Source organism: Eretmochelys imbricata, chromosome 13, assembly GCF_965152235.1.
Source record: "Eretmochelys imbricata isolate rEreImb1 chromosome 13, rEreImb1.hap1, whole genome shotgun sequence".
Classification (NCBI taxonomy): domain Eukaryota; kingdom Metazoa; phylum Chordata; order Testudines; family Cheloniidae; genus Eretmochelys; species Eretmochelys imbricata.
In genome coordinates, this window is record NC_135584.1 from 31,987,685 (window position 1) to 32,011,719 (window position 24,035).

General features: G+C 50.3%; 1 protein-coding gene across 1 annotated transcript in view; it reads left to right on the top strand.

Moving 5' to 3' along the window:
- The first annotated feature begins 5,369 nt into the window (after positions 1-5,369).
- Positions 5,370-24,035, top strand: part of LOC144273450 (arf-GAP with SH3 domain, ANK repeat and PH domain-containing protein 1-like) — a 116,828-nt gene continuing 98,162 nt past the window's right edge. Inside the window, exon 1 of the mRNA XM_077832030.1 lies at positions 5,370-5,507. Coding sequence (XP_077688156.1) covers positions 5,370-5,507 — 138 coding nt within the window. The remainder of the gene's footprint in view (positions 5,508-24,035) is intronic.

The following is a 24,035-nucleotide window of genomic DNA, read 5'->3' on the forward strand; positions in this document are numbered from 1 at the left end:
TCTTTTCTCCCGCGGTGTACACACTGACAAGCCACGTAGTGCGCAGAAACTGCACAGTTGCAGTGCTGTTTAAAAAACAACAACAAAACAACCCACACACCCCGACGAGAGGCGTACAGCTTTCTGAGACGGGGCTAGAGTGCCACAGTGCCAGTGTAGGCACCCTGGTCGACTACAGCGCTGTGACTGGCCTCCGGGAGGTGTCCCACAATGCCTGTGCTCACCTCTCTGGTCATCAGTTTGAACTCTACTGTCCTGCCCTCTGGTGACCAACCGTGAGCCGCACCCCTTAAATTCCTTGGGAATTTTGAAAGTCCCCTTCCAGTTTGCTCAGAGATGCGTGCAGTGGTCTCAGCGCATCTTTCCAAGTGACCATGCCTGCTCCACACATCAGGGGATCCTCTGCTTGGAGTAATGCCGAGCTGCTGGACCTCATCAGCATTTGGGGAGAGGAGGCTGTGCAGTCCCGGCTGCGTTCCAGCCTTAGGAATTATGATACCTATGGACAGATTTCATGATGCATGACAGAATGTGTCCTGGTCATGGCCCCTCTGCAGTGCAGGGTCAAAGTGAAGGAGCTGCAGAACGTCTACCACAAGGCACGGGAGGCAAACCACCACTCTGGTGCTGTGCCCATGAGCTGACGGTTCTACAAAGAGCTGGACGCGATACTCGGTGTCTGGTACCACTGACAGCCTGGCCATTGGCCACCTCCACCGTGAAGGCCACTGTGGATACTTTGGTGGCTCACATGCCAGTCGAGAGTGGACCGAGCCAAGAGGAGGAAATCTCGGATGAGGATGTGGAGGGTCCAGAGCACAGGACGACTTGGAGGTCAGAGATGCATGCACCCAGGAGCTCTTCTTTACCCCAGAGGAGGCTAGCCAGTCACAGCTGTTGGAGCTTGGCGAAGCGCAAACAGGAGAGGAGGCCCCTGGTAAGTGGCTTTGATTTTGGAAATCGCTGAAGAGAGTAGAAACAGGCTTGCGTCTGTATGATGCGCATACCACCACATGCCTAGTCTGAGCGGCGGAACAGGGTGTTGATCGATTCCCTCACTTCACGGAAATCTGCCTCAGATCTCCACAAAACTCTCATAGAGATACTGGGCAATCTGCTGCTGCAGGTTCTTTAGCGAGCTGCGTTGTTTCTTGCCCCATTAAAGGTAACTTTCCCACACCACTCTGCCATCACTGAAGTGGGTAGGGGAAACCATTGTTGCACACAGATGAGCTGCATAAGGGCCAGGGCGGAAGCCACAGTCTTGGAGAAGACCCTCCCTTGATTCCCTGCTCACTTTCAGCCGTGAGATACTTTCCATAATGGACACAGCCTGTGGAAAATGTGGGGACGATAATGATTATCAGGCCCCGCCATAGTGCTGGCTCTCCCCAAGTGCCCAGTACAGTCCTGAAACACTGATTCCCCTGCCCCTGCGGTTACTCACCATTTTGGAGGTCTTGTGGCTCATGTGCGCTTGCCTGGGGTCAGCCAGTTAGTGACAGGTATGTGAATAGTGGCTGTGTTTTAAATCACTGAATCAGTGTCTCTGTGTTGCAAACAATACTGCTTCTGTAAAATGTGCATTTTGGCTCCACAGAGATGAGCTTGGGAGCCCAGCCTCCCTCTTTGTTAGCACTGGCTGAACAGAATTAGAAAGCAGTCATGAAGAACTAAAGAGGACTTTCTGTGTGATGTCATGATGCACTTCATGGCCGAAAAGCAAGAACTGAAGGAGTGGCGGGACAGCGAGAAGAGGGACCAAAAGGAGAATGCAGCGCGCCGGAACAAAGCCACAGAGCGGCTCTTGAAAGTTATGACGCGCCAAGCGGACACGCTCCAGTGCTACTAGCGTTGCAAACCGAGCAGCAACGTGCCCACCCTCCCCTGCAGCCGCTGTCGCAAAATTCATTCCCATTCGCCCCCTAGACTCCACCAACACACTCTCATCAACCTCCTGGCTCCAGTCTGTACCCGCGGCATTCCACTCCTCCCCGTCACAGTCCAGCCCTGCGGCCTCCCAGTACCCACTGCACGCAACACCCGTCCCTCTGCAGTGTAGCCCTGCTGAAGTACAGAACCCGCTGCACTGCACTCCAAAGGACAAGGTTGGATATGATCCCTGGACATACACAAATCTTTAACCATCCCGGGACCCCGCCTCCTCCTGGGACCCTCCCTTCCCCCATCCTCCACAGGGCTGATGTGTTTTTTTGTTTGTCTCTCTCCTCCAGTTGTTGTTTTTTAATAAAAGAATCGTTTTGGTTTGAAAGCCATCGTTATTCCAGGAATTGAAAGTAAACAGAGCCCTGCAGAGCAACAGGCAATTTTCTTAAACCTTTATAGTGCATTGTCTCAGAGCATTACAAGCACTGCACTCCGGAGCATAACAACACATATTAATGGATTTCAGCTTCAGATTGCTGCCTCAAGGCATCCCTGATCCTTATGGCCCCACGCTGCACCCCTCTAATGGCCCTGGTCTCTGGCTGTTCAAATTCAGCCTCCAGGCACTGAGCTTCAGCATTCCAGCCCTAAGTGAAGTTTTCACCCTTCCCTTCATAAATATTATGGAGCGTACAGCACGCTGCTATAAGCATAGGAATATTGTCATCAGCAAGGTCCAGCCTCTCAAAAAGGCAGTGCCAGCAGGCTTTTAAGTGGCCAAAAGCACACTCAACAGTTCTTCTGCACTTGCTCAGCTTGTTGAACCACTCCTTGCTGCTGTCAAGCTAGCCCGTGTATGGCTTCATAAGCCACTGCATTAAGGGGTTAGGCAGGGTCTCCCAGGATCACAATGGGCATTTTGACACTACTATGGCTCTTTTGGGTAATGCTGATCGCTAATTTGGCTCCTGAACCACTGAGGTCTGAGTATCACTGCTTTACGCTTCTCCTTTCCATTGATGCCCAAGTAGCTTTGCTAATCCATTCTTCCCTTCTAGATTTTGTTATTAGAACTGCCTTTGCACTTTCTTGATAGCACTCTTTGATGTTTTCTTATTGAATATCAGTGTGAGGAGTAGGATGCTGGTAAAAATATTCAGCTCCCTTGTGGAAACCTGTTATCTTCTGTCCGCTTTCTTGTCGGTGTCAGAGAGAGAAACTGGTGTGTGCCAGATTGATTTGGTGGGTTTCAGCAGCCCATCCCTGACTGGCGTAGCCAATCTCCCTGGAGCTGTAGAGTGGAGAATGTCCGGCAGTTTGTTATACAGGGGAGCAGCTCTGGGAAGGGTAGTGTGTGGGTGTCTGGAGTCAGGGGGCAGTGCCAAGGGGCATGGGTGGTGTCTGGGTATACGTCTGCAATGGTGGGGCAGTTTGGAGGATGGTGTCTGCGATGGTGGGGCAGCTCTGTGGAGGTGGGCATGGGCAGCAGTTATTGAAGGCCAAGGCAGGCTAAGCCTCCCTTGACACAGGCCGTGGCCCCACCGCTCATGTTCCCCCAGGAGGCCCGGCCCTGCCCTCCTCCCCGCTCTAAAATCATAGAGCTAGAAAGGATCTTGAGAGGTCATCTAGTCCAGTCCCCTACGCGCATGGCAAGACTAAGTACTCTACCCTGAAGCCAGCCCAGCATGGGCTCAGCTCCATGCTGGTGGCCTTGGGGCTCCTCTAGTCACAGGGTGGGAGGGAGGGCCAGCAGACTAGCCTCCCCAAAGGGGGGTTCATTCACCACCCATGGCGGTGCAGGGATGTAACAGAGTCACACTCACCTCTCACGAGCACCCTCTGGCTAAGAGCACGTGCCTGCACTCTCTCTCTACCTGTTTGTGGTGTGTCTTCAGTGACTCAGCCCTCCAGCCAAGGTTCACACACTCTGTCTGTGTGATAAAAGCAAACCAAACCCCTTCCGGGGTATAAGTCCCACAGGGGGCCTATTTCAGCACTCTCTAAGGTCCTTCTATCTGCAGCCCTGTCCTGGAGCTCACTTTTCAATCAGTCCAGCAGGGCCTATCACAGTACCCTGATCCAAACTGTCTCTCAGCCCCTTCTGGGCTCTCTCAAGTTGTCTCTGCTCTTTAAGCAGTCCCAGCCCTGGTGTGGGGCCATGTCCCCCAGGGCTCTCTCCTTGGAGACTCTTCACCTCTCTGGGCCTTTCTAGTCCCAGCTCTTCAGCTGGACCCCTAAAAGAGATCAGTTCCCCTTCTAGGGTGTAACAAAGTCCAGGCCACTTTCCCACTGGCTGGTGGCAGGGACCCAGGCCTGCCCTCTACTCCAGTCCCAGCCCAGGGACCCTATACATAGCAGCCATCCACCATGTCCCTTTAAATACACTGCATTGCTGCTACAATCCCCTGGGCCACCCCCATGGCTCCAGCCCAGTCTTCACCCTTACCTCCGGGCTCTGTCTGGGTGGAGTCCTAGGAGCCAGCCCAGAGCCATCCACACTCCTCCACCTCTGGCACCGCAGCTCTACTTATACTAGCCTGCTGGGCCCTGATTGGCTGCTTCCTGCACAGCTGGTCTAGGCAGCACAGAGGACCTCTCTACTTCCCTTTTCTGGGGCGGGGTGTGGCAAAGCCACCAGGCCTCCAGAAGGTGGCTTCAGGGCCTAGTCCACCCCATCACAGGGTGTCTGGGTTGGAGGGGGCAATGCCACAGTGTGTGGGGATGAGTGTGTCTGGGATGGGGGGGTGGGGGGTTCTGGGATGAAGGGCAGGTTTGGGCAGGGTTAGGGTTGCCAGGTGTCTGGTTTTCGACTGGAATGCCTGGTCAAAAAGGGACCCTGGCGGCTCCAGTAAGCACCGCTGACTTGGCCATTAAAAGTCTGGTTGGTGGCGCAGGCAGGCTCCCTACGCAGCTCTGCACGGCTCCCAGAAAGCTGCCGGAATGGGGCAGCTCCGGAGTGTGATGGGAGGTATCAGGGGTAGCTCTGTGTGTGTGGGATGTGTCTGGGAAGGGATGGGATGTGGGGGCAGCCTGGGGTTGTGTGTGTGTGTCTGAGATGGGTGGCTGGTGTGGGCAGCTCCTGAGTGTGTGTGTGGGGGGGTGGATGGGGGTTCTGGGAAGGGAAAGCTCTGGGTTGTGTGTGTGTCTGATGGGATGGGGGGCAGTTCTGGGGAGGAGGGCGTGTGTCTGGGATGGGCTGGGAAGCAGCTCCAGGATATATATGTGAGAGAGAGAGAGAGAGAATGTGTGCGCACGCGCAGGGTGGCAGCTTTGGGGTGAGGCTAGGCTGGGCAGGGGGATAGCTCCTAGGTGGGGCTGGGCCAGGATATCTGCTCTTGTGTGTTTGTTGCTCTCCCTGCATGAAGCAGCTGCCTTGGCCACTTCCTCCCAGGCTTGCGGTGTTCTCAGCAGTTCCCCTTCCTGGAGCCGGACGTTCCGCTCCTGCTGGCCAGTCCTTATCACCCACCCGCAGCACCCTGCGTATGCCCTTCAGGATGCCGGAGCTCATCTCCGTCCAAGACTTCATCTCCCAGACTCTGGAGGATCTGAGCTCCCCAACCACCTCCTCCTTCACCAGCCACATGGGCAAGTGCCGAGGCACCGTCTGCAACCTGGAGGAGGTGAGGGGGCTGGGGAGGTTCTGCAGCCCACAGGCTGGAGCCGGGGAGGGGGTGCAACGGTGGACAAAGTCCCGCTTCCCTCCCCTCTCCTGCCTTGGAGCACAAACAGCTGGTGGGGTTTGCCAGGGCTCGGCTGATTGCTGCACTTTGCCTGCTGCTGTCTCCAGCCATCTCTCACCTCCCCACCCTTCAGACCTTGACTTCCTCTTCTACAACCTGCTTGCGCCTGCCTGCTGCTTCCCCATTCAGTTTTTCCATTGTGAGGCCTGAACCGAATGTCCTGGCCCCACGGAGTCACTGAAAAAGTTGCTGTGGAATAAGGATTAGTAGCCTGCCCTGGGTCCAACTCTGCCCAGACTAATGGATACAATTAAAGTTGGATACAGGGAAGCAGTAATTTGAAGGAAGATTAGACCAGAGTCATTACAGGGAGGTATTTGCACCACTGTAGTAAAGGCTGTAACTTACTATTTAACAGACAAGTTTTCTAAGAGCTTTTCTTCACCACAGATGTAGAACCTTAGAATTATAGGGTTAAAATGGATTGCAAGGGTCATCTAGTCCAAGGGTTCACACAACAAATTTTTTAGTGACCTCAGAGTGTGGCCACCAACTCTTGCTAGTGGCTGCGCTGACAATTTTTCCTAAAATACTTAATTAACTTTCATGAAAACAAATAAATATGTGCATATACATGTCCAAACCATTGTCATTTATTTATATAGGATTTTTTTCAGACTCAGTAATGAAAATAATGTACAGTTGTCTCTATTCTTTACTGGACCTAAACAGAATAGAAACACAAATAAGGTGCTTTGCAAGTTCTTGTCTTTTTGTTGGTGTTGCTTCTTTTGCTTTTTTTAAACTTGCTAGATGGTAAGTCTGCTGCTGTGAAAAGTGATATTTGTATGTTTGTTAATATCACTTTTCACAGCAGATTTACTCAGCCCTGGCAAGCCCTGGGACAAATTAAGCCCTGGATGGGGAGGTAGGCAGGGAAGCTGTGGGGCCCAGGGACAATGGCGTGGGTGGTGAGCCTGGGACCAGAGGCGGCGACTGCGTGGATGGAGCCCAAAGCCCTGTGGCCAAAGCCTCCCCTACCCTGCCCCGGGAAAGTGGGGAATTCATCAGCTCCTGCACCTTGCTGGAGGGGGGCAGGGCCCATCACCACTGGTGCCCCTAGGAGAGAGGCCACTGCTCCCCCCCTGCCCAATCACAGCCCAGGAGGCTGTAGCCCCAAGAAAAGCCCCTGGTGACTGATGCAGCCATGGTAGCTGCATTTGAGAAATGTTGAATTCTAGTCTAACCTCCTGCAAAGATTCAGGATCTGTTGCATCTAGACCATCCAACACAGAATCACAGATGTAAGCCTCCTTTTGTAAACCTCCAGCGAAGGAGATTCCACAACCTCCCCAGGTGTCTGTTCCATTGTCCGACTGTTCTCACAGGTAGGAAGTTTTTCCTGAGATTCAGTCTAAATCTGCTAAGCTGTAGTTTGAACCCACTGTCTCTTGTCCTGCCCTCTGTGGCAAGGGAGAACAACTTTTCTCCATCTTTTTATGACAGCCTTTCAAGTATTTGAAGACCGCTATCATATTCCCCTTTAATCTCCTCTTTTCCAAACTAGCCGTCAGCCTTTGCTCATATGGCTGCATTCCACCCCTTTGATCATCTTTGGCGCTCTCCTCTGGATTCTTTCTAGTTCCTCTTCATCCTTTTTATACATTAGTGACCAAAACTGGACACAGTGCTCCAGCTGAGGCCAATCAGCGCTGAGCAGAACAGAACCACCACCTCCCGTGATTTGCATGCTATGCCTCTGTTAATGGAACCCAAAATTGTATTTGTGGACTCAGGTTGAAGTTGTGAGCCACCACAACTCCCAGATCCTTCTCAGCAGTGCTGCTGCCAAGCCAGTTTTCCCCCCATTCTGTATTTGTGCATTTGGTTTTTCTTCCCTAAGTAGATATTCACCCACAAAAGCTTATGCTCCAATAAGTCTGTTAGTCTATAAGGTGCCACAGGACTCTTTGCCACTTTTACAGTTCCGGACTAACACGGCTACCCCTCTGATACTTGACACCTTACATTTATCTTTGCTGAATTTCACTTTTGTTGTCTATAGCCCAGTTCTCCAATTATCAAGATCCCTCTGAATCTTAGCTCTATCCTCCAAAGCGTTGGCAACCCCCCTGTGTTTGGCACCTGCCGATTTGAGCAGGGGGCTCTCTAGTCCTCTCATTGAGACCACCTGCATAGCCATGTATTTACTTCCCCACTTTGACACTCCCTACCCTGGCCTTTTCCTTCAAAAGGGAGGATGGACGAGAACACCACTTTCACCCCAAGCTCTTTTATCCCTCTTCCCAGAGCCATGTAGGGTTGCCAACTTTCGAATTGCACAAAACCAAACACCCTTGCCCTACCCCTTCCTGAGGCCCCACCCCTTCTCTGAGGCCCTGCCCCCACTCACTCCATTCCCCCTCCCTAGGGTGACCAGATATCCCGATTTTATAGGGACAGTCCCAATATTTGAGGCTTTGTCTTCTATGGGTGCCTATTACCCCCCCACCCCGGTATTGATTTTTCACACTTGCTCTCTGGTCACCCTCCCTCTCCCCCCATGGCTCACTCTCCCCCACCCTCACTCACTTTCACTGGGCTGGGGTGTGGGAGGGGATGAGGGCTCCAGTTGGGGACATGGGCTCTGGAGTGGAGTCAGGGATGTGGGGTTTGGGCTGCGGCTGGGGGCTCTGGGGTGCAGGAGGGGGCTTAGGGCTGGGGCAGGCAGTTCAGGTGTGGGAAGGGGGTTCGGGCTTTGGGAGGATGTTTGGGTGCAGGATGAGGCGTGGCTGGGGGTGGGGGCTCTGGGGTGGAGCCAGGAATGAGGGGTTTGGGGTGCAGGAAGGGGGTCTGGGCTGGAGCTGAGGGATTTAGACTGCAGGAGCAGGCTCCGGGCTGGGGCAGGGGGGTTGGGTGCAGGAGGGGGTGTCGGCTCTGGGGTGCAGCTGGGGGATAAAGGGTTTGGGGTGCAGGATGGGGCTCAGGGGCTGGGACAGGGTGTTGGGGTAAGGGCTTCAGGAGGGAGTTTGGGTGCAGAAGGGGGCTCAGGGCTGGGGTTCAGGAGGGGGTGTGTGGTATGGGCACTGGGAGGGAGTTTGGATGCAGAAGGGGTTCCGACCTGGGGCAGGGGGTTGGGAGGAGGTTCAGGGTGCAGGCTCTGGCCAGGCGGTGCTTACCTCAGGTGGCTCCCAGTCCACAGTGCAACGGGGCTAAGGCAGGCTCCCTGCCTGCCCTGGCTCTGCGTGGGTCCCAGAAGCAGCCGGCATGTCCAGCTTCTAGGCACAGGGGTGGCCAGGTGGCTCTGGTGGTGCCCGCACCTGTGCCTGTAGGTGCCCCAGCTCCCATTGGCCACAGATCCCAGCCTATGAGAGCTGTGGAGACCACGCTCAGTGCAGGGGCAGCGTGTAAAGCTTCCCTGATTGCCCCTGCACCTAGTGGCTGCAGGGACACGCTGGCCACTTCCAGGATCCACATGGAGCCAGGGCAGGCAGGGAACCTGCCTTAGGCCCGCTGCACCGCTGACCGGACTTTTAGAGCCCGATCAGCGGTACCGTCTGGAGCTGCCAGGGTCCCTTTTTGCCCAGACGTTCCAGTCAAGAACCAGATGCCTGGCAACCCTAGAGGTACGTAATCTGCAGTGATCTACTCAAGGTCATTCTTGGCAGTATTGCTGGTGCCTATGTGGATAGGTAGGAAGGAGCAGTGGTCCAAGGACTTGAGGAGTCTCGACAGACTCTGTCACAGCCTGAACTCTAGCTCCAGGCAAGCAGCACACACTTTTTGGGATTCCCAGTCTGGGTGGTAGATAGATAACTCTGTCTCCCTTAGGAGGGAGTCCCCAACCACCACTACCCGCCTCCTCCTCTTGGGAGTGGTGGTCATGGAAATCCCATGCCTAGGACAATGTATCCCATGGCTTCGGGTCAACGAGGTCTCCTTCTGACTCCTTCCTCAGATGGGCCTAAAAGCAGTCGCTTACCTTGATCTGTGCTGGGGTATATTGGTTCTCCTCCTCCTTCTGGAAGTCACATGCTGATAACTTTCTTCCTTGTTCTTCAGTCCCCTCTACACTGCCCTGTCCGATTCTTCGGCATGCTATGCCCGCAGTACCAAATCCTGACTTCTATCCAGGACGTCTACATTTTCTCTGATGCAGTGTGCATGCAGGGTCATTACTTGGGTCTCTACTCCTTTAACCTTTTCTTCCAGCATGGGGACCAGCTTGCACTTTGTACAGACAAAGTCACTTCTAAGCTCCAGGACAAAGACAAACATGGCACATCCCATGCAAGTCACAACAGCTAATACTATCCATATTTCCTACCTTGTAGTGTGAGGTATCAAGAGTCTCTTCAGATGCTGTAATTGCTGTCTGCAGAAGCCTGAAAGGCAAAACTGTGTGTGGGCTTTCCCCCTAGGCAAACTCCCTCTGTTTGCTTCTCCTCTTTTCACTGCAAGTCAAGTGGTGCCCCAAGCTTGAGTCCTGTTCACACACATGCAAAACACTTGAGCATGGTGGTGCTGGTAACTGGACTTGGCTGGCCTGTCCAGGGCCAAAGACTACAGTCCAAGTTGGGCCTTGATTACACTTACAGCACTGCAGACTCAGCGCTTAGTGAAGTTGCTGCCTAGGACGGGAGGGCTTTGCCCATTGGCACAGGTACTCCACCTCTCAGAGGCGGGAGATGTGTTGACAGGAGAAGCCCTCCCACAGACACAGTGCTGTTCACATCGGGAGTTCAGACAGTATAACAGTGTCGGTCAGGGGTGTTTTGCACCCCCCTGAGCAAAGTAGTTATAATGTCATACGTTTGTAGCACAGACCAGGGTTTACACACAAGGCAGCAGCAGCTAATACAACCATTCTGTACAGCTCCCATGGTATTTGGCAGTGAGGCTGCTCTCACTCGAGCTCAGCTAACTCAAGAGGAAATCACTTATGTGAGTTAACACTACAGTAAAGACATAGCCTTGGTGCTCAGAAACCCATATGCTTAGATGGTTTCGCTTGAAATTTGCTGTGCCCCAGGGGTGGAATCTGAGATTGGAGGTAGTTTGAGGCAGGGGTTCTCCAGATACTCCCCCCAAAATAATGTGTCATCAATATTTTACTGTTTTTATTACTTTTTTGTGCACACTTGGCACTCAGAGGATAGCTCTGATCCTCCTCAGACTCGCATCACCCACTGGGGTTTGATCTCAGAGGTACCCACTGGCCCTTTGGCGAAACAGACGCTATTCACTGTAAAAGTTGGCTCTACAACATGACTCAAACATTGACACGTGCAGCAGGACTGAGCCGGTGCTGCAAGCCAGCATGTTTGACAGCCTAATATTAGAGTGAGTGGGTGGCTCAAGGTGCCATGCTCTGGCTGTTGACCCTGAACATCCCCTATGTATTGCGAGTTTGAGTCCTGCCTTGGGCACATTAGTTGCTCTTGCCTGTATTCCTTCTGGAAGGCTTGTTCTCTTCCTGGTTTAAGAGCGGATATTTCAAAGTTCTCTGAACAGATTCAGATGCTACTTTAGAAGAATTGTCAAGGAAAGTTGCATTAATTAAATAGAAGGAAGACAAAACCGTATTATGGTAATATAATCACACCACATCCTTCCCAACAATTTCCTGACTAAGGGGGCTGATTATAACCAAAGAAAAGCAAGCAGCTGCAACATTGCATCAATGTCAGCAGGATCAAGGGGGTGTTGCTGAGCAACAGGAAATGAACCCATAATAGACAGAAAGAAATGGAGTACTTGTGGCACCTTAGAGACTAACCAATTTATTAGAGCATGAGCTTTCGTGAGCTACAGCTCACTTCATCAGATGCATACTGTGGAAACTGCAGCAGACTTTATATATACACAGAGAATATGAAACAATACCTCCTCCCACCCCACTGTCCTGCTGGTAATAGCTTATCTAAAGTAATCGTCAGGTTAGGCCATTTCCAGCACAAATCCAGGTTTTCTCACCCTCCACCCCACCACACAAATTCACTCTCCTGCTGGTGATAGCCCATCCAAAGTGACAACTCTTTACACAATGTGCATGATAATGAAGTTAGGCCATTTCCTGCACAAATCCAGGTTCTCTCACTCCCTCACCCCCCTCCAAAAACCCACCCCCATACACACACAGACTCACTCTCCTGCTGGTAATAGCTCGTCCAAACTGACCACTCTCCAAGTTTAAATCCAAGTTAAACCAGAACATCTGGGGGGGGGGGGGGGGTAGGAAAAAACAAGAGGAAATAGGCTACCTTGCATAATGACTTAGCCACTCCCAGTCTCTATTTAAGCCTAAATTAATAGTATCCAATTTGCAAATGAATTCCAATTCAGCAGTTTCTCGCTGGAGTCTGGATTTGAAATTTTTTTGTTTTAAGATAGCGACCTTCATGTCTGTGATTGCGTGACCAGAGAGATTGAAGTGTTCTCCGACTGGTTTATGAATGTTATAATTCTTGACATCTGATTTGTGTCCATTTATTCTTTTACGTAGAGACTGTCCAGTTTGACCAATGTACATGGCAGAGGGGCATTGCTGGCACATGATGGCATAAATCACATTGGTGGATGTGCAGGTGAATGAGCCTCTGATAGTGTGGCTGATGTTATTAGGCCCTGTGATGGTGTCCCCTGAATAGATATGTGGGCACAATTGGCAACGGGCTTTGTTGCAAGGATAAGTTCCTGGGTTAGTGGTTCTGTTGTGTGGTATGTGGTTGTTGGTGAGTATTTGCTTCAGGTTGCGGGGCTGTCTGTAGGCAAGGACTGGCCTGTCTCCCAAGATTTGTGAGAGTGTTGGGTCATCCTTTAGGATAGGTTGTAGATCCTTAATAATGCGTTGGAGGGGTTTTAGTTGGGGGCTGAAGGTGACGGCTAGTGGCGTTCTGTTATTTTCTTTGTTAGGCCTGTCCTGTAGTAGGTAACTTCTGGGAACTCTTCTGGCTCTATCAATCTGTTTCTTTACTTCCGCAGGTGGGTACTGTAGTTGTAAGAAAGCTTGACAGAGATCTTGTAGGTGTTTGTCTCTGTCTGAGGGGTTGGAGCAAATGCGGTTGTATCGCAGAGCTTGGCTGTAGACGATGGATCGTGTGGTGTGGTCAGGGTGAAAGCTGGAGGCATGCAGGTAGGAATAGCGGTCAGTAGGTTTCCGGTATAGGGTGGTGTTTATGTGACCATTGTTTATTAGCACTGTAGTGTCCAGGAAGTGGATCTCTTGTGTGGACTGGACCAGGCTGAGGTTGATGGTGGGATGGAAATTGTTGAAATCATGGTGGAATTCCTCAAGGGCTTCTTTTCCATGGGTCCAGATGATGAAGATGTCATCAATATAGCGCAAGTAGAGTAGGGGCTTTAGGGGACGAGAGCTGAGAAAGCGTTGTTCTAAATCAGCCATAAAAATGTTGGCATACTGTGGGGCCATGCGGGTACCCATAGCAGTGCCGCTGATTTGAAGGTATACATTGTCCCCAAATGTGAAATAGTTATGGGTAAGGACAAAGTCACAAAGTTCAGCCACCAGGTTAGCCGTGACATTATCGGGGATAGTGTTCCTGACGGCTTGTAGTCCATCTTTGTGTGGAATGTTGGTGTAGAGGGCTTCTGCATCCATAGTGGCCAGGATGGTGTTATCAGGAAGATCACCGATGGATTGAAGTTTCCTCAGGAAGTCAGTGGTGTCTCAAAGGTAGCTGGGAGTGCTGGTAGACAGCTGTATTCTAAGGACTGGTGTAAGGTCAAATGCTGTGTCAGGATAGTGCCATCAGTCAAAACCATAACTTATATTTTTCATGAAAAACAAACACAGAAAACAAATTTCTGCCCTCCTTCTCTCCCCTTGTCTGCCTATCATCCCTGGGCCACTTCCCCTTGGCCCTTACACCTTCTTGGCCCTTTCTGGCAGGGGCCTACAGCCTAGCAGGTAACAGGCCAGAGCTCACCCTCCGCTCCCCTGAACCTGCCCAGCACTGCTCTAGCAAAGGTGCTATCCCTAGGAGCCAGTCCTCCTCCCTGCTTATCAGGGAGAGACTCTCCCCTGCTCTGCAGAGCAGCTCCTTAGATCTGGGCTGCCCCAGCAGCTGCCTCCTGTTTGGCTCCTAACAAGCCTCGCCCTAATTAGCAGCAGGTTTCCACAGCCTCCCTGGCTGCTTCTGCCCCAAACCCTGCTGGAGTGAGTCACCTGCACCACTACAGTCTTCCCTGAGCTCATTCTCACATCAGTCCCCTTACCCTTTTCCAGTGGTACTGACCTTGCTTACTAGCACGGGACATGGTGCAATTTCCTTGTGTTGCTTCATTCTCAACTGTCACTCCTTGTAGCTCCATCCAAAGCTAGAATCTCTCATTTAAAACAGAGCTGCTAGGTCAGGAAATTGTGGTTATGGAAGATGTTGTTTACTGCTGAGCCCAGGCCTAGGTCTCTGCAGTCATTAAGGAAAAAAAGGTAACTAGAAAACCAGTGGGGTTATGCCCCTCTGTGCTGCTTTATGGTACATCAGGAGGAGGGCCTGGAAGTGCTGGTTTTTGCTTTAACATGATTTTTACAGCTTGTTTTTACCTTAGAAAGGTCAGGAAGGCGACCACTAGCTAGTCTCTCCTGGTTTTGCTGGGGGCTTCTCAGTGCCAGGGTGGTAGGGTGGGAAGGCTCAGTAATGTGGCCATTGGGCTTAATGGAAATGTGCCTTTTTTAATATATGCATCTTGCACTCTAGAGCACATTTAAAAATTGAAATACAATGGTGAGAAGGTTGGAGCTGGGGGGGGGGGGAGTTGCAGAGATGGTGCTTGACATGAAGCATAAGTTATTAAAATAACATCCACTCTCCAGATTCATAGATTTCAAGGCCCGAAGGGACCACTGTGATCATCTAGTCCGACTTCATATATAACACAGGCCAGAGAACAGCCCCAGAATAATTCCTAGAGTACATCTTGTAGAAAAACATCCAATCTGGATTTAAAAATTCTCAGTGATGGAGAATCTACCACAGTCCTTGGTAAATTAGTCCAGTGGTTAATTACTCTCTCTGTCAAAAAAGTACATCTTATTTCCCGTCTGAATGTGATTAGCTTCAACTTCCAGCCATTGGATGGTGTTACACCTTTCTCTGCTAGATTGAAGAGCCCATTATTAAATATTTGTTCTCCATCTAGGTACTGATAGAATGTAATCAAGTCACTCCTTAACCTTCTCTTTGTTAGACTCAAAGAGCTCAATCTATTTAGTCTATCACCGTAAGGCAGGTTTTCTAATTCTTTACTCATTTTCATGGCTCTTCTGTGAACCCCGTCCAATTTTTCAACATCCTTCTTGAACTGTGGGCACCAGAACTGGACCCAATATTCTAGCAACAGTTGCAGCGGTGCCAAATACAGAAGTAAAATAACCTCACTAGACTACTACTTGAGATTCCCCTCTTTATACATCCCAGGATGTCATTAGCCCTTTTGGCCACAGTGTCTCACTGGGAATGCAAGCTCAGCTGATTTTCCACCACACCCCCCAAATCTCTATCCTGGGAAGCAGTGACTCTGCAAGAGTCCCCCATCCTATAAGTATGGCCTATGTTCTTTGTTCCCAGATGTATACATTTACACTTAGCTGTACAAAAAACATCGTCCAGCTGAGTGCTTTACAAGCACAACCCTTAGGTCAGTATCATAGTCCCTGTTTTACAAGTGGGGGAAAACTGAGGCAGACAGCGGGAAGTGGCTTGCCCAAGGTCACACTGGGCATCTGTGTATAGAACTTCAAACAATGTGTGTTACGAACTTGCATTTAGCTGTAGGTATATCTAGGAACAAAGAATGCTGGCTGCACGTACAAGCTGGAGACTGTATTCTGAATAGGATTTGCAGTCATGGCAGAAAACAACCAGACAGGAGCTCCCTGTGCGACACTTTGTACCAGAAGGCAAATGTGATCCTTGGCTGTATAGATGTAGGAATATTGAGTGGGAGTTGGGAGGTGATGTTATCTCTCTACAGAGTGATGGTCAGACAGTTCGTGGATACAGCATCCAGTTCTGGTGCCCGCACTTTAAACAGGATATTGAAAAATGGGAACAGCTGTGGAGAAGAGCTACAAGAATGATTTAGGGGCTGGAAACACTGGCTTACAGTGAGATATGTAAGGAGCTCAGTCTGTCTAGTTTCTTGAAGAGAAAGTTAAGCAGAAACCTGACCAGGTCCATCAGTACCTACCCAAGCACAAGTCTGACTGCTCTTTAATCCAGCAGACATGCGGAAAAAAATCCAGTGGCTGGAAAGTGAAGTTTGACCATTTAAAATTGAAAATTAGGTGCACATTTTGAACAGAGAGGTGATTAACCACTGGAGCAATCTACCATGGGATGGCTCTCTACAATGTATGCACTAGGGGAAAGTTCTCTGGCCTGTGCTCTGGAGGAGGTCAGATTAGATGATCACAATGGTCCCTTCTGGCCTTAATATCTAGGAATCTGAAGGCAGAGTCTGAGCCAGGCATAAGTGATCTGAGAAACAGCCAGAGCCTCCCCACCCTTTCTACCTTGGCATTGAGGGCATGTTCTCCAAAGTATCAAGGGAGACAACTTCTCTGGAACCAAGGGTGATAACAAGTAGCCCCAGGAGTTGTTGGTACAAACAAGGGCATTGGAGGGGGGTGGGTCTGTGAGATGGTGCCAGTGTTGTGGTTCGGGTCTCGTGGCTTCACAGTGCAGGACCCTGCCCTGTGAGAATACTGCATTTCATAAGAACACAAGAATGGCCATATTGGGTCAGACCAATGGTCCACACAGCCTAGTATCTTGTCTTCTGACAGTGGCTGGTGCCAGATGCTTCAGAGGGCATGAACAAAACAGAACAGCATAGTTCTCAAGTGATCCAGTCCCAGCTTCTGGCACTCAAAGGTTTAGAGACACCCAGAGCATAGGGTTGTGTCTCTGACCAGCTTGGCTAATAGCCCCTGATGGACATATCTCAGTCTTTCTTTTTAACCCAGTTATACTTTTGGCCTTCACAACATCCCCTGGCAACAAGTTCCACAGGTTGATTGTTTCATATGAAGTACTTTCTTTATGTTAGTTTAAACTTGCTGCCTATTAATTTCATTGGGTGACACCCTCCCTAGTTTGTGTGTTATGTGAAGGGGTAAATAACACTTTCTCCACACCATTCCTGATTTTATAGACCTCTGTCAAATCCCTCCTCAGTTGTTTCTTTTCTAAGATGAACAGCCCCAGACTTCCTAATCTCTCCTCATATGGAAGCTGTTTTGTACTCATAATAATTTTTGTAGCCCTTCTCTGTACTTTTTTCAATTCTAATATATCTCTTTTGAGATGGGGCGAACGCATCTGCACCCAGTATTCAAGGTGTGTGTGTACCATGGATTCATATCATGGCATTATGATATGTTCTGTTTTCTTATCTATCCCTTTCCTAATGGTTCCTAACATCTGGTTAGCTTTTTTGACTGCCGCTGCACATTGAGCAGATGTTTTCAGAGAACTATCCACCATGACTCCAAGATCTCTTTCTTGAGTGGTAACAGCTAATTTAGATCCCCTCATTTTGTGTGAATAGTTAGGATCATGTTTTCCAATGTGCATTACTTTGCACTTATCAACATTAAATTTCATCTGCCATTTTGTTGCCCAGTCACCCAGTTTTGTGAGATCCTTTTGTAACTCTTCACAGTCAGATTTGGACTTAACTCTTTTGAGTAATATTGTATAGTCTGCAAACTTTGCCACCTCACTGTTTACCCCTTTTTCCAGATCATTTATGAATATGTTGAACAGCACTGGTTCCAGTACAGAACCCTGGGGGACCCTGATATTTACCTCTCTACACTGTGAAAACTGGCCATTTATCCCTACCCATTGTTTCCTGTCTTTTAACCAGTTACCGATCCAGGAGAGGACCTTCCCTCTTATCCCATGACTGCTTACTTAACTTAAAAGCCTTTAGTGAGGGATCTTGTCTAAGGCTTCTGACAGTCCAAGTACACTATATCCACTGGATCACCCTAGTCCACTCAAATAAATTTGAATAGAATTCTCTGAAAATTACTTTTTTTTGTGGGCCTTCCTTGATGCCAAGGAAGTTGGTGATGGCACAAGTGTCCAGGGGGAGTCGCTGTGCTGCCTGGCTTCAAGCTGTTTCACCCCAAGAATGGTAAATTTGGCCTCTTCCCTAAGGAAGACTCTCAGGCTTCTGCATGAGCCCAAGGAATGAGGAGTAAATTTGTGTGCCTTTCCCAGAGGGAGTGACTGTCACTGCATGAGAATGGGTCAGAACTATTGTGATGAGGTGTCACCCCCGGGGTGCAGTCTGAGAGCTAGGGGAACCGCTGCGGCCCTCTAACCAGCCTGCTGGGTCATCCCTTCTCACCCTACTTTGTTGGTGATTTAGCATCTCCAGGCCCTGTTACCACCCAACACAACAGCAGGTGGCGCCACACACCCAAGTAAGCTACCTGGGTGCTTACCTAAGCCACTCACAGACAGGCAAGAGACAACAGCCAATTTCCCAGCTTCCCAGGCTCGCACCCCGCACTGGAGTGTAAACCCAAAATTATATCATTTTGCATTGCACAGGGGTCTGTACAATGTAAGCTCATAAATAGTTCACCCCTCCCTCAATGTGGAGAGGAGAATACACACTTGTGTTAACCAAGCTGAGATTTTCCCTTGACACTTCACTTAAAGGCACACTGGTTTAGATTAAAACATAAAACAAGTTTATTAACTACCGAAAGGTAGTTTTAAGTTATTATAAGTGATAGCAAACAGATTAGAGTAGATTACTTAGTAAATAAACAAAACCGCAAACTAAGCCTAAAATACTAGAAAGATTGGATATGAATTAGCAATCTCTCCCCATGGCTGAAGATACAAGCAGGCTGGCAGATTCTCAAGGAACAAGCTGCACTTGCTTTGCAGCTTGGCTCCCCACCCCATTTCCAAGTCCTTGTCTTTCAGAGCTTCTCTCAGGTGTTGAGATGTGGGGGAGTGAAAAACAATAGATGATGTCACTCCCGGCTTTATATAGCTTTTCCAGATGGCGAGAACCCTTTGTTTCAAACTTGGTTCCTAGACCAGTTTGTGAAAAAATACAGCTACCCAAAATGGAGATCAGTGTCATGTGATCCGGTCACATGCCCTTGTATACATTGTGTTAGAGAGCTTTCCCTTCACCCTCTCCCCTGATTCTTGTCACGCAGACAGAAAGCAGAAGACCAGAAGTCCAAAGTGCAGGCAATGCAATGTTTATTGGGATTATTTTCCAGCAAGCCTGTGTCCCAGCAAGCCTGTGTCTGATGCCGCAGAGCCTTGTTTCCCAGTGTTCCCTCTCCCCCTCCTCGGCAGGCATAATTATATCTGAAATGCACATCCACAGTCCCACCCCTTATAACTTAGCATCCTGTTCCGTTTTGGGTCTGGGGTCTTCGTCTCAACTCTTTTGTAGCACATGGGAGGGGTAAGAAGTGAGGTTGTCCTACAGTCAGGGACAGGCATTTCTTTGGTCTTTTAGTGTTTTATATCTTCCCCCCAATTGCCCTTTGCCCCTCTCGATGGTTGCTTAACTTTGCCTTGAGATAGGGGTTGAGGCAATCTTAAAGTATCTTGAGATAGGGGTTGAGGCAATCTTAAAGTGTCTTGAGATAGGGGTTGAGGCAATCTTAAAGTGTGCATTCAAGTAACACTTTAACCGCTCTTATCTGTTCCCATTGTACTAACAAACCCATCTGACTAGGCAGAAGCAATATACATAGTCTTTTGTTCTTTGTTTACACATATTAGTATAAGATATAAGAGTATCAAAAAGTCAAACCCAAAATTCTATCCCAGGCTAACAGACAGTCATAGCAGCTGTTACTCATAGGCTGTCTCCAGTGTTCTCAGGAAGGCTCACCAGGTGGGGGATAAGCTTCTCCTAAGGCCTGTTGTTTCCCCTGATGGCCCATTACCTTGAACAGACCCTTCCCAAACAGCTATCTAGACTGGAAGCATCTTACCTACAGATGATGTCACTCAGGTGTAACTACATTTGCAATACAGCTACATAGTCAATATTCATAACTTTAGATACAAAAATGATACATACACACAAATAAGATAATCGTAGTCGGCAAATCCTAACTTTTACAATGACACCGCACATGATATTTTTCTTCCTGACCTTATCTTTTAGGAGGGGTCGGTGTGTTCCTGTTATCCCGGGGGAATGTTTTTGTACCATCCCTGATATCGGGATGTGTTTGTGTGAGTACTCTGTTCCTAGCACTTCTTAGGAATGTGTATTTCTGTAATATCAGCCCTGTTCTTGCCAGATTCTATGAGCAGGTCCTGCCTCATACCAGGTCTCTGATACAAGGGCCTATGTCTCAGGCTTTCTTCCTACATTCCCCTGCTTTTTGTCTTTTTATGGGGAGGATGTTTACACATTGTCCTGGAAAAGCATAATGCATGGACTGAAGATGGCCCAGTGGGCTAAACACTGTTATGTGGCCACCTTACATCTTCCTACTACAGACAGAAGGTGTAAATTTTTAACAGTCAGGGTAATTAGCCATTGAGTCCATTTACCAAGGATCCTGGTGGATTCTCCATCACTGACCATTTTTAAATCAAAACTTAATGGTTTTCTAACAGATCTGCTCGAGGAATTATTTTGGGCGGGTCTCTGGCCTATGTTCTACAGCCCTATTAATTAGTCATTAAACATGGAACAGCATAACTTTCCCCCCATGCTGTACAGTTCAGTGTCAGGTAGGAAAGGCATCAGATGGTGGCTACAGCACTATTGGATCCCCTACCAGGACAGCTGGGTGAAGGCAAGAAAAATCAAGCTCCTGCAATAGTCTCTTTAGTCTCGCGCATTGCGAGTGAGTGGGACTCTCCCGGGGGGGGGGGGGGAGAATTAATTTTACAATTGTGTTTAGAATCTCTCCCTGGTGAGGTGAAGGGTATTTGAATCACACATTCCATCTCCCACATTCAAACTGTTGCACCTCCTGGCCTTCTCCTGGTGCCTGCTTGGGCCTTGCAATGAAAATGAGCAAGTGAGCGAAGGATGGGGAGAGCGAGCGACAGAGGGAGGGGGGGTGGAGTGAACAGGGGCAGGGCCTCAGGGAAGGGGTGGGGCAAGGGTGTTCCGTTTCCGGCTATTAGAAAGTTGGCAACCCTACTCCCTGCGCCCTGTGGGGACTGGCCTGGGGCCCACCACACCCCGCTAGATGTTCCTCCACACACCCTATGGGGGTGTGCCCCACAATCTGGGGATCTGTGCTATAGATTTTGTAGATAGCCTTCAATTACAGTGTGTGCAGCTGGAGCACCTTGGTCTCAAACAGCGGAAGCATTCGCCTTTTCTTTCTTAGGGCTAGTCTGTGATGGCGAACGGTGCCTTATTGCTTCCTCCAAAGGCAGTAGGCCTGCCTCAGGGCCCAGACCCTGCATGGGTGAGCTCTTCAGGCCTGTCCTTAGTGCAGTGGGGCCCTGGCCAGGCTGGACTCTCAGAGCTCTCTCAAGGGAGTAGTTCGTTACAAGTATCATAAAGAATAAAAGATCTGTCTGGCCCTAAGATACCCATGAGAGATGGGAAGCGGACCCTGAGAAGCAGATAGGGGGACAGGAAACAGAGGAGTCTCTTTCCAGCCCTCTTGCCTGCCACAGGTCCTCCACCTGTCAGCTGCACTGCAGCCAACCCCATAAGTGTAAAAATCATGAGACTGGCCCCAAATCATTGGTTTTTTCACCGGATTTCTGCTTTGTGAACTGCCTGCCCCCTTGGGTCTGTGTGAGACGGTCACAGGTGTGACCCGCCCCCACCATGTGTGTGTGAGACGGTCACAGGTGTGACCCGCCCCCACCATGTGTGTGAGAGATGGTCACAGGTGTGACCCGCCCCCACCATGTGTGTGTGAGATGGTCACAGGTGTTAATGCCCCTGTGTGTGTGTGAGATGATCACAGGTGTGCACCACTCCCCCACTCCCTCATAGGTATGAGATGATCACAGGGCATGAACTCTCCACTCCTGTGTGTGCGTGAGAAAGAGACAATCACAGGGTGTGAACTCCCTACGGTTACCAACTTTCTAACTGCACAAAACTGAACACCCTTGCCCCACCCCTTCCCCACCCCTACCCCGAGGACCCACCCCACCTATTCTCTGAGGCCCCGCCTCCACTCACTCCAGCCCCCCCCCCCCCCCCGCTTGCTCTCCTCCACTCTCATTCACTTTCACGGGGCTGGGCAGGGGGTTGGGGTGTGGGAGGAGTGAGGGCTCCAGCTGGGGGTGTGGGCTCCAGGGTGGGGCCAGAAATGAGGGGCTCAGGGTGTGGTAAGGGGCTCCAGGCTCCAGCTGGGGGTGCAGGCTCTGGGGTAAAGCTGGGGATGAGGAGTTTGGGATGCAGGAGGGGCCTCTGGGGGGACGAGGGGTTTGGAGTGCGGGAGGGGGTTCCGACCTAGGGCAGGGGTGAGGGTTTGGGTTCGGGTCTGGGGTCTGGGAGGGAGTTAGGGTGCAGGAGGGGGTTCAGACCTGGGGCAGGGGGTTCAGGGTGCAGGATCAAGCTGGGCGGCGCTTACCTCAGGCAGCTCCCGGTCGGCGGTGTAGCAGGGCTAAGGCAGGCTCCCTGCCTGCCTGGCTCTGCACTGCTCCCGGAAGCAGCCAACATGTCTGGTCCCTATGCGGAGACACAGCCAGGAGGTTCTGCACGGTTTACGCTGCCAGCGCCGTGACCAGGGGGAGCTGCAGAGCCAGCACAGGGGGGCGGGAGCAGCACGCAGGGCTTCCCTGATTGTCCCTGCTCCTAGGGGCCACAGGGGCATGCCAGCCACTTCCGGGGAGCTGCACAAAGCCAGGGCAGGCGGGTGTAGTAGGAAGAGAGCCTGAGACATGAGCCCTTATATCAGAGGCCTGCTGTGAGGCAGGACCTGCTCAGAGAATCTGGCAAGAACAGGGTTGATATTACACATTCCTAAGTAGTGCTAAGCACAGAGTGCTCTCACAAATACATCCTGCTATCAAGTGGTACCAGAACATCCCAATATCAGGATACAGAAACATTCCCCAAGGACAACAGGAACACACTGACCCCTTCTAAAAGATAAAGTCATGATAACAGTATGTAATAAATATGTTTTAATTGAACCAATATGTACAAGGTGATAATTAGCCACATCAGGGAGCAGTAATTATGTCAGAGACAGTACGTAATTTGTTTGTATCAGGGTATAAAGATGTATCTCAGAGGGAGCATCTTTGTCCTGCCAAGGGGGGAATGGAAAGTCCCGCCATTCACTGAGCTGCATTCATTGTCATAGAATCATAGACGATGAGGGTCGGAAGGGCCCTCAGGAGGTCATCTAGTCCAACCCCCTGCTCAAAGCAGGACCAACCCCAACTAAATCATCCCAGCCAGGGCTTTGTCAAGCCGGGCCTTAAAAACCGTGGGGCCTGGGCTGGGGATGGGTCCTGGGCTGGCTGAGCTGTGGTGGGGCCTAGGCTGGAAGAGCCTAGATTGGTGGCGGGTCAGGGACCTGCCAACAATGAAAAGAGGCTGGACTTGCCAGTGGACTTGCTGACCCTGGCTGTGCCTGTCGTCTCTGGGAACAGCTCTCCTGGTGCTTGCATAGCATGTGCCAGCCCCGCTGGTGATGGACACTGGCTGCTCTGGGTCTGGAAAGCCACCCTTCCGGCTGGCCTTACCCCTGGGGCATTGCGTCTGTGGGAAACCTCCCTCCATTGTGCATCTTGGTCACAGGCACTCACCACAGTTGGGTCAATTCCTGTGCCACTTCAGTTTGCTTCAAGCAGCCCTAGGAATTAAAATAGAGAGGGGTCTGTGCCCTTTCCCTTCTTCTCCGGTGATGTATAAGGTGGCCTTGAACTCACCAGCTCTCTCTTAGGTACTTTTCTGGCCCCCATGGGTGTAATATCTGAGCACCTCAGAGCCTTCGGAAATTAGAAAACAGGTTTTACGGTGACTGACTCAAGGAGCTCAAACTAGTTCGTTTGACAAAGAGAAGGTTTAGGGGTGACTTGATACAGTCTGTAAATAGCTACATGGGGAACAAGTATTTGATAATGGGCTCTTCAGTCTAGCAGAGAGAGGTCTGACACAATCCAATGGCTGGAAGTTGAAGCTAATCACATTCAGACCGGAACTAAGGTGTAAATTTGTTAGAATAATGAACCAGCGGAACAGCTTCCTAAGGGTTGTGGTGTATTCGCCATTACTGGCAATCTTTAAATAGTGATTGGATGTTTTTCTATAAGATCTGCTGAGTTCAACCTCAGCCATAGGATTTAGAACAGGAGTAATTAATGCAGGGACGCCATGTGGTGTGCAGGAAGTCAGACTCAATGGCCTTAAAATCCATTAATCTAATGTGTCCTCACCCACTCCTGTGGGGCAGTGCCCCCTCCCCATGGTACCATCAGGGAGCAGAGGCACAGAGAGATGGGT